The sequence below is a fragment of the Antedon mediterranea genome, chromosome 6, assembly GCF_964355755.1.
Source record: "Antedon mediterranea chromosome 6, ecAntMedi1.1, whole genome shotgun sequence".
Lineage (NCBI taxonomy): Eukaryota > Metazoa > Echinodermata > Crinoidea > Comatulida > Antedonidae > Antedon > Antedon mediterranea.
This window is the reverse complement of record NC_092675.1, coordinates 1,186,957-1,200,470: the sequence shown is the minus strand read 5'-3', so window position 1 is coordinate 1,200,470 and position 13,514 is coordinate 1,186,957. Positions and strand designations below refer to the sequence as shown.

Sequence of the window (13,514 nt, the reverse complement as noted above, 5' to 3'; positions counted from 1 at the left end):
CGTTAACCTTGCGTCAGTACTGTTCAGAGAGATTATTCAATAAACTGGTGTTGAGACAGACAGACATACATACATTTATCACTTTTTCAACATTTTTTATTTAAATATAAAAAAAACTAACAATTGTAGCCGTATGGCTAAAAAAGCATTGTGTTCACAAACAATAGTACTGCAAAATTTAAATTATAGTAAAAAATGCAATAAAAACGAATAAAAAGGTATTACACAAAAATCGCTCACTTTGTCTCTATGAACTAAGCTTAGAATATATTAACTACCGTATTGTAAGGATGGGTGATTTTTAATTCTTTCGGTTCTCGGTTTGAATTGGTAGTATCTTGGTCCATTGCTTCGGAGCACACAAGGAATACTATATTTCCCCGACTTCCACAACTTCTTGCTAAATGTCAGTACAAAAGAATTACGTCTGACTTCAAGCGAAGGTAAATTTAAACGTTCGAATGCTAATTTATACGAACTATATAGTTAGGGCCAAGGATAATTGTTAGGATTCTTTACTTTTTGAACACATTCAATAAAGGTAGATATGACGTTGTGTGATAGCACCATTTTTACAGCAAGCGTAGGCCTACTCCAATACAGGGCGAATGTAACTCAAATAATTACATTTCATCGTTAAGTGCGGCCGGCATTGGCCACAACTTGGAGTTCAGTGCCACTAAGGGAGAAGCTCCTACTAATAAAGAAATTAATCCTCAGTATACTACTAGTACATTTCTTGGGATTGGGGATCACATTGTTCGCTTGGCAAAAGTTTGTCACGTCATACAGGCTTGATTGTATAGAATACGGTTTCCTTATTTAACAGATTCTCCAAGTGTAAGGTAAAATCTACGTTTTTCTATTCCTTGCAGCTTTCCGTGGAAATATCATTGGTTAAAAGTTTTCAATAATCTCATTGGTTAAAACCAGTTCACAAGATTCTAGTAATCTGATTTGTTAAAGACAGTCACTTGTCAAGATTCCAATGATTTTATTGGTTACCCTTCTTTATTTCCATTAAAAATGCATAGCTTGGAAAAGTAGAAAACCCCCTGTTATTATTTTTTTAAATGTTAGCATGGATATTCAATATGATACCACCTCTTAATATTTCAGTACTCTAATTGGTCAAATAGAGTTCTATAAAAACAATAAATAGTATTATATATTGTGTTTTCATTAGCAATTATACAGCATTTACAATATGAATATGACAGCTGCACGTTTATATACTGGAGCATCTATGCCCCTTCTTGGTTTAGGCCTATGGAAGACGAAGCCTGACCAAGTTGAATTAGCAATCAGATCAGCACTTGAAGTTGGCTACCGGCATTTTGATAGTGCTATGGTATATGGAAATGAAGAAGAAGTGGGCCTAGCCCTAAAAGCCGCAATTAAAGATATGGTATGGTAACAGTACTTTTTTTTTACTATAGTCCTACTTACAAATTCAAATATTAGATATCAGTCAAAAATAATAACAATATTTGCGTATGCTTATTATTCTTGACCTATTTTGTCCCTTTTGTTTGTGTTTTCCTAATAGAATGTGACAAGAGAGGAAATATTTATGTGTTCCAAACTATGGAATACCAGACATGCACCAGAGGATGTCAAACCAGCTTTAACGGAGACACTCAATGATCTTCAACTGGATTATTTGGATCTCTATCTGATGCATAACCCCATAGCTTTCAAGTAAGGAAACTGACCCAAGGTTTTGATTTAAAGAAATATTGCATGTTTATTGTTATTATTTTTTTTAAATTATAATTTTAGAGTAATTATATTATTTTTGCATCTGGCTTTTACTGTTCTAGAGAAAATAAAATCGGAGGAATTTAGGCTAAATAAAATAATTAGAAAAACATTACGGGAAAAAACTAAACATAAATGTAATTCTATAGAAATGTAGCATCAATTGTTCCGTATGATTCTGATGGTAACGTTATGTATGCTGATGTACATTATAAAGACACATGGAACGCAATGGAAAAACTTGTGGACGAGGGATTGGTTAAAGCAATTGGTGTTTCCAACTTCAACAGTAAACAAATTGAAGATATTTGCAGCAACTGCCGAATCAAACCAGCTGTATTGCAAGTGAGGTTTTAAAATTAAAAGTGTGTCTTTTTGTACTGTCCACCTGCAGAATCAAAATTTCAAAGCTGTAATTTGATTCACTGAGTTCACAAATATCAGCAAACTTAGTTACTGGTTTTATTATCATGATTAAGAACATAGGCCACCATACTGTTCAAAAAGGTGCATAACCTAACTCTCGCAAGCTAGTCTTTTGCAGTTTGCCGAAGTTTGTCAACTGCTCTACATTAGTAAACTTTGGCCAATTATTATTGCCTAACACATTTCTAAAGTTTTCTAGTGTATATAATTAATATAGATATACCTGTATTACATTTATTAAAACTGTACCATTGCTACATGCTCATACAATAAAGGAACATGTTTAAGCATTGGTATATTTTATTTAAAAATGAACATAGTTTTTAAATATTTAAGAAAAATAATAATAAGAATAATTATGTATAACAGTATTATACACACATAAATACTTTATTTATTGCACAGGTTGAGTCTCATCCCTACCTGCCTGAGAATGAACTTGTAATGTTTTGTAATGAACAAGACATTGTGTTTGAAGCATACAGTCCACTTTGCTGTGGCGATAAAAATGACAAATTTCCAGGCGATTTAGACCTTTTCTCTGAGCCTAAATTGGTAGAGATGGCTAAGAAATATAACAAGACTTTGGCCCAAATAGCTTTAAGGTTTGTGTGACATTAGACATATAGAGCCTTCTTAGAAACCGAAGCCTATACGACATCAATTTTACCTTCTATATTCTGTTTTTTTTTTCTTTTCAGATTTCAAGTTCAGCGTAATGTGGTAGCCATTCCAAAGAGTGTAAATCCTGGACGAATAGCTGAGAATTTCCAGGTTTGTTGAATACAATAAATATTGGAATGAAATAAGTGTATACGTATCGTTACTAATACCTATACTGCTGACTTTGGAATATGAGTGATTTATTTAAAAAGTATACTGTACTGTAGTGATTCTTTCCTGATTCGTATGCTAATTGATAATGTAATTCAACATAGAAAGCCAAACGTCATATGGAGAAAACTAACAAAATGTAATATTAGTAATTTGTATATTGTGTTGCAATTATTACTTTAAGCTATTCTAATTGTTTCTGTTTTGTTTACACAGGTATTTGATTTCACTCTTAAGCTATTCTAATTGTTTCTGTTTTGTTTACACAGGTATTTGATTTCACTCTTGATGATAGAGATATGAGTACAATTAGATATTCATTTCCAAAATGGAGAGTTTGTATTTCTATCAAAAGGGTAATTTATTTATTTATTCTAAACATTTTTTTTTTGCAAAATAGAATCTAATGTATTTTAAATTAAGATAATTAATATTAATTAAAATAATTTAAAATTGACAAATGCAGTAAATCCAGTAAATTACCATATCAAGGTAAAATATCATACTCCCATGATCAACAGAAATTGTTTAAAAATAGAATAATAGTATAAAAGAACATTAAGTAACATTGTTGTATCATTTACTTATTTATACGTTCGCTCGCTCGCTCCCTCATTTATTCATTCATTCATAACCATCTTTAATGTGGGAACTGATTAATGATTAAGGATCCTCGAATAAAATATGAAACATATGAATGATATATATAATATAACATATTGTAGTCATCTAACACTTTTACCTTTAAAATATGATTTTGTTTTATTTACAGGGATCTGATAATAAACCTATTAGGCCTATTGGAGAAGATGGCCGCCCAGTTGATAGATACCTTCATCATCCATTGCATTCTCGTTATGAGCCTAAATAATCTAGTTAACTTTTATATATTATTATCTATCAATACTATTATCATATTTATATAATTTGGGTTATTATTACAAATGGTTTACGGTAGGCCCTACTGTTTTTTTAATGTGGTGAATGTATTGTTATTACAAATGGTTTACGGTAGGCCCTACTGTTTTTTTAATGTGATGAATGTATTATTATTACAAATGGTTTACGGCGGTAGGCCCTATACTGTTTTTTTAATGTGGTGAATGTATTGTTATTACAAATGGTTTACGGTAGGCCCTACTGTTTTTTTAATGTGATGAATGTATTATTATTACAAATGGTTTACGGTAGGCCCTACTGTTTTTTTAATGTGATGAATGTATTATTATTACAAATGGTTTACGGTAGGCCCTACTGTTTTTTTTATGTGATGAATGTATTATTATTACAAATGGTTTACGGTAGGCCCTACTGTTTTTTTAATGTGGTGAATGTATTGTCTATGTCTATACTTATTTGCTATTTAGATTTTTTTTATAGAATTTTCGTTAAATAATGTCATTGAATTTCTGTATATTTCAGAATTCATCTCTGATTGTCATAGATTTATTACGATTTCACATGCATTTTTATTCTTTTTTTTGTCACAAACACGGCTGTGGGTTAATTCTCTGTTAATATAGTATGTATTTTTAATCATTTGCAATTATTGTAATTACTTGCATACATTATACATGGAGAATATTTGTACAAATCATTGTTTAAACATTAAACTATTAAAACGGACTTTGATGAATACGGACAGTAATTAAAGACTATTATATTATAACGGAGGGACATTTTTTTTAATTCGTGTCTTCGAAATACTATTTCATAAGTCCATAACTATGCATTAATTGTAATCCAATTGTGTAACTTCAATCGGAAAATATCTAATACTAAAATGGTAATGGAATCTAACCATGATGTGTCATTGCTCTGTTTCCTATATACATCAGTGTGTGCTTGTTGCAATTTTAGAATTAGGCCTACATAGAATCCGTGTAATACCTTTACAATAACTCGCCAGACATCGAAAACTGTGTTAAGTTAAATGATATATGTTTACTAACTTGGCAACAAATTATTCATTCACATTAAATGCTAACAATTAAAAAAAGTTTGACTTTTGATTTTATTTTATATGAACGTAATTAGGTCTCCTGCTGCCCTCGCGTTTTCTTAATTCCAAAATCCAGGGGCGTGTAAACCATCCCCAGGTCATTCATACGCATTGCTGCTTCAGCTGCTGCTAGCTATTCATTGCACATGAGACACGTAGGCCTACACGTTACTTTTTAATTAACAAGTATCAACATAATAAATGATATAATTGCTATTGTAGAATATATTTTTCTTTAGCAATATTATTATTAGTATTACAGTAGATGAATATGACAGCTGCACGTTTATATACTGGAGCATCTATGCCACTTCTTGGTTTAGGCCTATGGAAGTCGAAACCTGACCAAGTTGAGTTAGCAATCAGATCAGCACTCGGAGTGGGCTACCGGCATTTTGATAGTGCTATGGTATATGAAAATGAAAAAGAAGTGGGCCTAGCCCTAAAAGCCGCAATTAAAGATATGGTATGGTAACAGTCTTTTTTTTTAAGTATTAGATACTGGCTGATTTGTTGGATAGTTGTAGTTTTGATGTGCAAAAGTGGTGTCGGCACAGTTTACTAAATGTTGAAAATAAAATGTTGCTTCTCAATTCTGACAATGTATCACTAGACTGAGTGTATACCCGTCTGCATGGCCATGTTGCAGGACAATAGGCCTAGGCCTATTCCTTTTACATTTTGATCACAGTGTATGGAGCATCAATGAGTTTCATATATGTTTTTAAATGCATAAATAAATTATTACAATCAATAAAATTTTGAGTATATTAATATTATTTACAAATAATTAAAAAATGCAAGGTATAACAGACAAAGGAATGCCATGGCTAAAACATGAGATATACTGTATCCTAGGTCATTCTTCAACTTACAAATCAGACCCTAGGCCTATATCTAATTCTTATCATCCTTTTAATTGGTGTTAATTATTGTATTTGGTTTTTTTTCCAGAATTTGGCACGAGAGGAAATATTTATGTGTTCCAAACTATGGAATACCAGACATGCCCCAGAGGATGTCAAACCAGCTTTAATGGAGACACTCAATGATCTTCAACTGGATTATTTAGATCTCTATCTGATGCATAACCCCATAGCTTTTCAGTAAGGTTTAAGGTTCTTTAAAAAAAAAATTACATATCCATATGTCTATTGAAATTGACAAAAATATTATATTTTTAAATTGAAATAAATCTATTTTATTATATAATCATTAAAAAATACATACTGTATTTGTTTTAAATTTTCCGTTTATAATTCATTTTTAATCATTATCTCAGCACAAAGGATCTATCTTTATATATTCTGGTAATTAATTGATTAATTTATCATGTCATAGAAATGGAGGATCGTTAGTTCCATATGATTCTGAGAATAACATTATGTATGCTGATGTACATTATAAAGAAACATGGAATGAAATGGAAAAACTTGTGGACGAGGGATTGGTTAAAGCAATCGGTGTTTCAAACTTCAACAGTCAACAAATTGAAGAGATTTGCAGCAGCTGTCGAATCAAACCAGCTGTATTGCAAGTGAGGTTTTAATAATTATGAAGTTAATCAATATTTTAGAATAAATACACAGTACAGTACAAATAGTATTGTATAGGGAATAAAAATCACAAAATCTGTGTACAAATTCAATTTATTGTAAATTTTGTGAAGCTCTGTCTACACTATCAAGCTAGTGTGACAAAAAAGTGTGAATTGCCTAAATATGGTGGTGAAATACCCAAAATTATATGGTAGTGATATGACACCATCATGTCCATATATGGGCACATCACATTTTTTGTCACATATAGTTTAATGGTGTAGACAGAGCTGTAAGCCACCGTTGAATTCATTCAATCATTTCCTTTATTTTTCCAGATAGTATATTCATATAACAATACATACTGAACACAAAAAGAATTAAACTAGAAAAATAACCAGACATCTTCCACAATCACACCTAACAATTTGATTTGTACCAACACTGATGAACACATAAAATAACCATACATCTTCCACAATCACACCTAACAATTTGATTTGCACCAACACTGATGAACACATAAAATAACCAGACATCTTCCACAATCACACCTAACAATTTGATTTGCACCAACACTGATGAATACATAAAATAACCAGACATCTTCCACAATCACACCTAACAATTTGATTTGCACCAACACTGATGAACACATAAAATAACCAGACATCTTCCACAATCACACCTAACAATTTGATTTGCACCAACACTGATGAATACATAAAATAACCAGACATCTTCCACAATCACACCTAACAATTTGATTTGCACCAACACTGATGAATACATAAAATAACCAGACATCTTCCACAATCACACCTAACAATTTGATTTGCACCAACACTGATGAACACATAAAATAACCAGACATCTTCCACAATCACACCTAACAATTTGATTTGCACCAACACTGATGAATACATAAAATAACCAGACATCTTCCACAATCACACCTAACAATTTGATTTGCACCAACACTGAAGAACACATAAAATAACCAGACATCTTCCACAATCACACCTAACAATTTGATTTGCACCAACACTGATGAATACATAAAATAACCAGACATCTTCCACAATCACACCTAACAATTTGATTTGCAACAACACTGATGAATACATAATCACAAAACCAGGCTTTGTTTAATTTATAACCAAAAAACAATGATATGTTTTGCTTAAAAGTGTCCAGTCCAGTTATTTGGGAACTCTAGGCCTACACATATTATTGTTACTTTATTTGAAATCATCATTCGTTCTTAATTTATGCAGATAAAGTATCTACAGTATGTCAACATTATTACTAGTTTGGTAAAATTTCATTTCATAAAATCAATACGTACGTTTGGTTTGTGTTGCATAACAGCACAAATAATTGTTATTTATACAATCACAACAGATGTTTGTTTCATTGATAACAGTAATTTCTTCTCTGTCATTTTTATTTGAGTCATCAAGTGGCCGAACCAATACCATCACAGGTTCAAGTCACTTCTCTGTCATAGTTCTGGTGTAGAACATGTCTACCCAAGTGCTCTGGTCCATTTCAGCACCTTTGTTTAACACTATGTTGAATCACTTTGACCAAGGTTTTTAAGATATAGAGTAATTATTAAAAATGTCCACCATTTTTATTATGCAAAGAGGCTACTTCCCGTTGTCAAAAAAAGTCCTAACGTTGATAAAGAAAACATTTCATCAAAAAACCTTTCATTGCAATTTGATTTAAAAGTCTAAATCCCATGGACTATTTGATAAAACATATCTTTTATGTATCTTATTCTTATTTGATCAATATATTTGATCAATGTATTTAATAAAAATGTTGATTATGATCATTGGTATAACAAGACAAGTGACATTTCCTATGTTGTATATGTATTATGACTGAGTTTAAAATACTTAAAGTATAAAGTCATTGTAATTATTGAAGTCACATATTTTATTATATTAAAATCAAACACATTATCATGTTAATAAAGGTACTTCTTTTTTAATACAGGTTGAGTCTCACCCCTACCTGCCAGAGAATGAACTTGTAATGTTTTGTAATGAACAAGACATTGTGTTTGAAGCATACAGTCCACTTTGTTGTGGTGATAGAAATGCCAAGTACCCAGGCGATTTAGACCTTTTCTCTGAGCCTAAATTGGTAGAGATGGCTAAGAAATATAACAAGACTGTGGCCCAAATTGCTCTAAGGTTTGTGTGTATAAATAGTGATATTTACGATATCTGTTTATCATTGAGCAAACCTTGTTAAAAGTGAAGTCACATGAAATACTACCTTCTAAATTTCCTTTCTTTTCAGGTTTCAAGTTCAGCGTAATGTGGTAGCCATTCCAAAGAGTGTAAATCCTGGACGAATAGCTGAGAATTTCCAGGTTTGTTGAATACAACTATTTTATTTAAACGTGTATTGTCCCCCAAAACATAAAACTTAAAACAAAATCAAACTTTGAACATGCCATTTTTTAGTTTTAATAAAGTTGCTTACTTGCAAATAAACAGTACCAAAAACACATTAACTTCCAGACGATTTTTCTTAGTTTTCGATCCAATTTCTTTATTATGAGAATTTAAATGGCCTGTTCAACAAAATCTTTAAAATAATTTTGATCCAAAAATACTGAGCAATGTAACTAGTTAATCCCATGATCAGTAAGCCAAAATGTAATTTGTTATGGATAAAACCCTCACCAAAAGCAGACATCACATACTTTCCTTGTCTATTTCGTGCCTAGCTTATCTGGAAAAACCGACATTGGCCTATTCTCTACGAGAAGAGAGCTACAACTCGAATATATTCAAAATTTATGAAACACCTCTGTCAGATAATGGTTTGGATGTAATCATTACCTTAGTAAAGTTTGGTTTGCGGTACATCATGTGTTTATTTTTATGTTCTTTTTTTACCTTCTTATTCACAGATATTCGACTTTACTCTTGATGATAAAGATTTTAACACAATCAAATCTTCACTTCCAAAATGGAGAGTTTGTGTTGGAGCTAAAAAGGTAAACAATTTATTTCTTAACTACATTTATTCAAAAATATGATATTAAATTAGTTTAAGAAAAAAGTAATAATTAATTACCATACTATTATTATTAAGCTAGTTTCGTCTATTCCCTAATTTTAATCAATATTAATTTGGTAAAAGTTTGGGCTTAGAATTCTGAATATAATAATTTAATACACTTTCAATACTTTTAAATCCAATAAATTTTCAATATTTTTCAAAATGTGCTTTACTATATTTATAAGGTATGAATAGAAAAAAGGTATTATAGGGTATAGAACATCATGAAGTAAACATTAAATGTTGAAGTTGGGAACATTTTCAAAAGTGAACAATTTGTCATGTAGTAGTGATTGTATAGTGTCTGCAAATTCTAAATTCAAGCATTTCCACTCTTGCAGATTTCATATCCTTTCTAGATTATGAACAAGAAACTCATTTTCACAAGTTTAAAATACAATTTTGTTTTATTTCCAGGGACCTGATAATAAGCCAATTATTGGAGAAGATGGCCGCCCAGTTGCCAGGGACCTACATCATCCACTCTATGCACACTATGTGCCTAAGGAATCTAAATGATTTTAAAATAAAAATACTACATACACTTTAAGTATAATATTTTAAAAGTATTACAAAATTAAAAATTTAATTTATTAGTACAGACCCAGCACTACAGTATTCTATTCATATTCACGAGGCTGGTGTAGATATTAATAAATATTCATGAGGCTGGTGTAGATATTAATAAATATTCATAAGCCTTAAAAGTACAGTACTCTTTAAAAGAAACTTTCAAATTTTATTTTTTAAGAAATACTAATTACACTGTATCTAAAATATTTAATTTGTTTAGTAAATGTTAAAAAATATATGATCTCTGATATATTTTATATAGAGTTTTACCGCTCTTTGTCTGAGCAGCAAGATTATAAATTTAACATCTGCAAATTGTCAAGAATACTGTTTTTATATTACTGTATTAATACTTTACTGTTACTAAATAAAATTGGCAGAACTGAATATTAGTGATATATTTATGGTATCCTGAGCATTATTGTAGTACTGTACTGTAGTTACATTTAGAGTACAGTCAATTTTATTTTAACCATCTGCTGCCCTCAATGTTTTCATCCACAATCCAGGGGTGCGCGTGACCGCGTATAAGCCATCCTCAGGTCATTCACCTTTTATCAGCTGGTTGTTGCAGCACCCTAAGTTGCAGTATCAAAACATTCATGATACAATACTACTAATCCTTATTATTATTCTTTAGCTGTTAGTAAGAGTAGTAGGCCTACAGAGATCACAGTAGATGAATATGAAAACTGTACATTTATATACTGGAGCATCTATGCCACTTCTTGGGTTAGGCCTATGGAAGTCGAAGCCTGACCAAGTTGAGGTAGCAATCAGATCAGCACTTGAAGTGGGCTACCGGCATTTTGATAGTGCTATGGTATATAAAAATGAAAAAGAAGTGGGCCTAGCCCTAAAAGCTGCAATGAAAGATATGGTAATACAGTACATTAAAAAAGATAAGGTACAGGAGGCCACAGGCTCTGGATAAGAGGATAGAGGCTACTTTGATTACATTTAAAAAAAAATGTTTTTGTTAATCATCGTCTTTTAAAGATGTATTGTCCTCCAAAAACATGAAAAATGAAGATTAATTAAATTTGACTTTGAATAGTTTTTGTAGTTTCCAAAGTTAATCACTTCTGTAGAAAAACAAACGAAAAAAATTAGTGTTTTGACTTATGAAACTATTGTTATGACTATTTAAATTACAGTTTTTTCACTGGTAAATAAATGGTTTTTTTTTGCTCTATTTTTTAGTCAAAGTGGATAACTATTATGCGACATTATAATGGCATATTCAACAAAAAACGTGTAATAAATATTTTTCACGTGGACAATACATCTTTAAGCCTATTTTCCACTATGCAAATGTGTTAAAGGTGAATCAGACTGACCTATTTACCTTGGTTTTTGGTTGGTGGCCAGATCAGTTTATTCTATTCAACCCAAACTTAAAAAGATAGACTGACTTGGCATTTACGATTGTGATATTTTGTTTTTTTTCTCTCTTAGAATTTGTCAAGAGAGGAAATATTTATGTGTTCCAAACTATGGAATACCAGACATGCCCCAGAGGATGTCAAACCAGCTTTAATGGAGACACTCAATGATCTTCAACTAGATTATTTGGATCTGTACCTTATGCATTATCCCATATCTTTTCAGTAAGTAGTCTCCTAAAACAATTAAACTGCATTATCTGTCTTTTTATTTCTTATTTAAAAAATTAGCAAATTTTGAATTTAATAGAAATGGAGGATCCTTTTTTCCATATGATTCTGATAACAACATTATGTATGCTGATGTACATTATAAAGACACATGGAATGCAATGGAAAAACTTGTGGACGAGGGATTGGTTAAAGCAATTGGTGTTTCAAACTTCAACAGTAAACAAATTGAAGATATTTGCAGCAGCTGTCGAATCAAACCAGCTGTATTGCAAGTGAGGTTTTAATATATTAAAGATGCACAGTCGGTGGCTCTTTTTTAGGGGTTCTTTAGACATACTTGTTAAAAAAGCATATTAATCCCTTTTTTCTCCTTTACTATGTCACCTAGATTGTTGTAGATCTAATTAAAGTAGGGCAGGGGGTGCCGCCTGAGTCCGGGATGACCGACTGGTGTTCAATGATCCCTGGTTAGCGACGAAGGCGTATCTCCTTACTTCGGTTTGGGTTTTTTTTAGCATGGTTGAAATCCCTTTAATCGTATTAGTTTATGTACAGCGCTTAGAGGTTTCACAACATTATGCTCTATATAAATCAAGGATATTATTATTATTATTATTATTAATATTAAATGAAGAAATTATTATTTCAGATTAGGATAAAAACAGTACAATTATTCAGTTATTACAAACTAGAAAATATACCTACGCAGAGCCTGAGGGTACCTATCTCCCACCCTGCCCCAGTAGTTTAAACACTTCCCAGTACAATCCCTCATTTTTATACCTTATATTATTATCTATGTTATACATACATTTGTAATACTACATATTATATTGAAGTGAAACACAGATAATGTTGAACGAAAGCAACATCATTTATTATACAGGTTGAGTCTCATCCCTACCTGCCAGAGAATGAACTTGTAATGTTTTGTAATGAACAAGACATTGTGTTTGAAGCATACAGTCCACTTTGCTGTGGCGATAAAAATGCAAAGTACCCAGGCGATTTAGACCTTTTCTCTGAGCCTAAATTGGTAGAGATGGCTAAGAAATATAACAAGACTGTGGCCCAAATAGCTCTAAGGTTTGTGTGTATAAATAGTGATATTTTTATGGTATCTGTTTATCATTGAGCAAAAAAACAAAATTTTACCTGTCTGTTTTTCAAAATTTCTTTTCAGGTTTCAAGTGCAGCGTAATGTGGTAGCCATTCCAAAGAGTGTAAACCCTGGACGAATAGCTGAGAATTTCCAGGTTTGTTAAATAAAATAATATTGTTTAAACAAACAGGCCAAACTTATTGATATAATAACTTGTGATTAAAGGAATACGTACCATAATGTATGGCTTATGCCCAAGTGATTACCTTATTTCAATTTTCACAGATATTTGACTTTTGTCTTGATGATAAAGATTTTAACACGATTAAATCTTCACTTCCAAAATGGAGAGTTTGTGTCTTTGCACTGTACGTACTGTACTATATACAGGTAATTTTCATGAACCCTAATAAGTACAGTACTCTAATAATATTCACGAGTCTTGTAAGGCTATAAAGTACCGTTTTAATATTCATGTGCGTTAATAAATACAGTACTGTAAATAAATACTCTGTTTATAGTAGGCCTTCTCTATTAATACTTCATCAAACAATTTTTCAGATTTTATTTGT

General features: G+C 31.3%; 3 protein-coding genes across 4 annotated transcripts; all 3 read left to right on the top strand.

Moving 5' to 3' along the window:
• Positions 1-1,215: 1,215 nt before the first annotated feature.
• LOC140051775 (aldo-keto reductase family 1 member A1-like) lies at positions 1,216-3,892 on the top strand. Its single transcript, XM_072097090.1, has 7 exons — positions 1,216-1,408; positions 1,550-1,701; positions 1,911-2,106; positions 2,593-2,792; positions 2,889-2,961; positions 3,291-3,377; positions 3,794-3,892. Exons 1-7 carry the CDS (start codon positions 1,247-1,249, stop codon positions 3,890-3,892), a joined length of 969 nt encoding a protein of 322 aa, XP_071953191.1. The 5' UTR covers positions 1,216-1,246.
• Positions 3,893-4,702: 810 nt separating this feature from the next.
• LOC140051334 (aldo-keto reductase family 1 member A1-like) lies at positions 4,703-10,548 on the top strand. The gene is made up of 7 exons (XM_072096520.1): positions 4,703-5,489; positions 5,978-6,129; positions 6,365-6,560; positions 8,569-8,768; positions 8,878-8,950; positions 9,497-9,583; positions 10,066-10,548. Exons 1-7 carry the CDS (start codon positions 5,289-5,291, stop codon positions 10,165-10,167), a joined length of 1,011 nt encoding a protein of 336 aa, XP_071952621.1. The 5' UTR covers positions 4,703-5,288; the 3' UTR covers positions 10,168-10,548.
• A 212-nt stretch (positions 10,549-10,760) lies between these two features.
• On the top strand, positions 10,761-13,485 carry LOC140051333 (aldo-keto reductase family 1 member A1-like). 2 transcript variants are annotated; one of them, XM_072096519.1, is made up of 6 exons: positions 10,761-11,101; positions 11,680-11,831; positions 11,917-12,112; positions 12,727-12,926; positions 13,024-13,096; positions 13,228-13,485. In XM_072096519.1, the coding sequence occupies exons 1-6, from the start codon at positions 10,901-10,903 to the stop codon at positions 13,396-13,398; spliced, it is 993 nt and encodes a 330-aa protein (XP_071952620.1). In that variant the 5' UTR covers positions 10,761-10,900; the 3' UTR covers positions 13,399-13,485. The 2 variants fall into 2 exon arrangements, with proteins under 2 accessions (XP_071952620.1, XP_071952619.1); XM_072096518.1 differs by having other exon boundaries at positions 10,761-11,128.
• Positions 13,486-13,514: the final 29 nt, after the last annotated feature.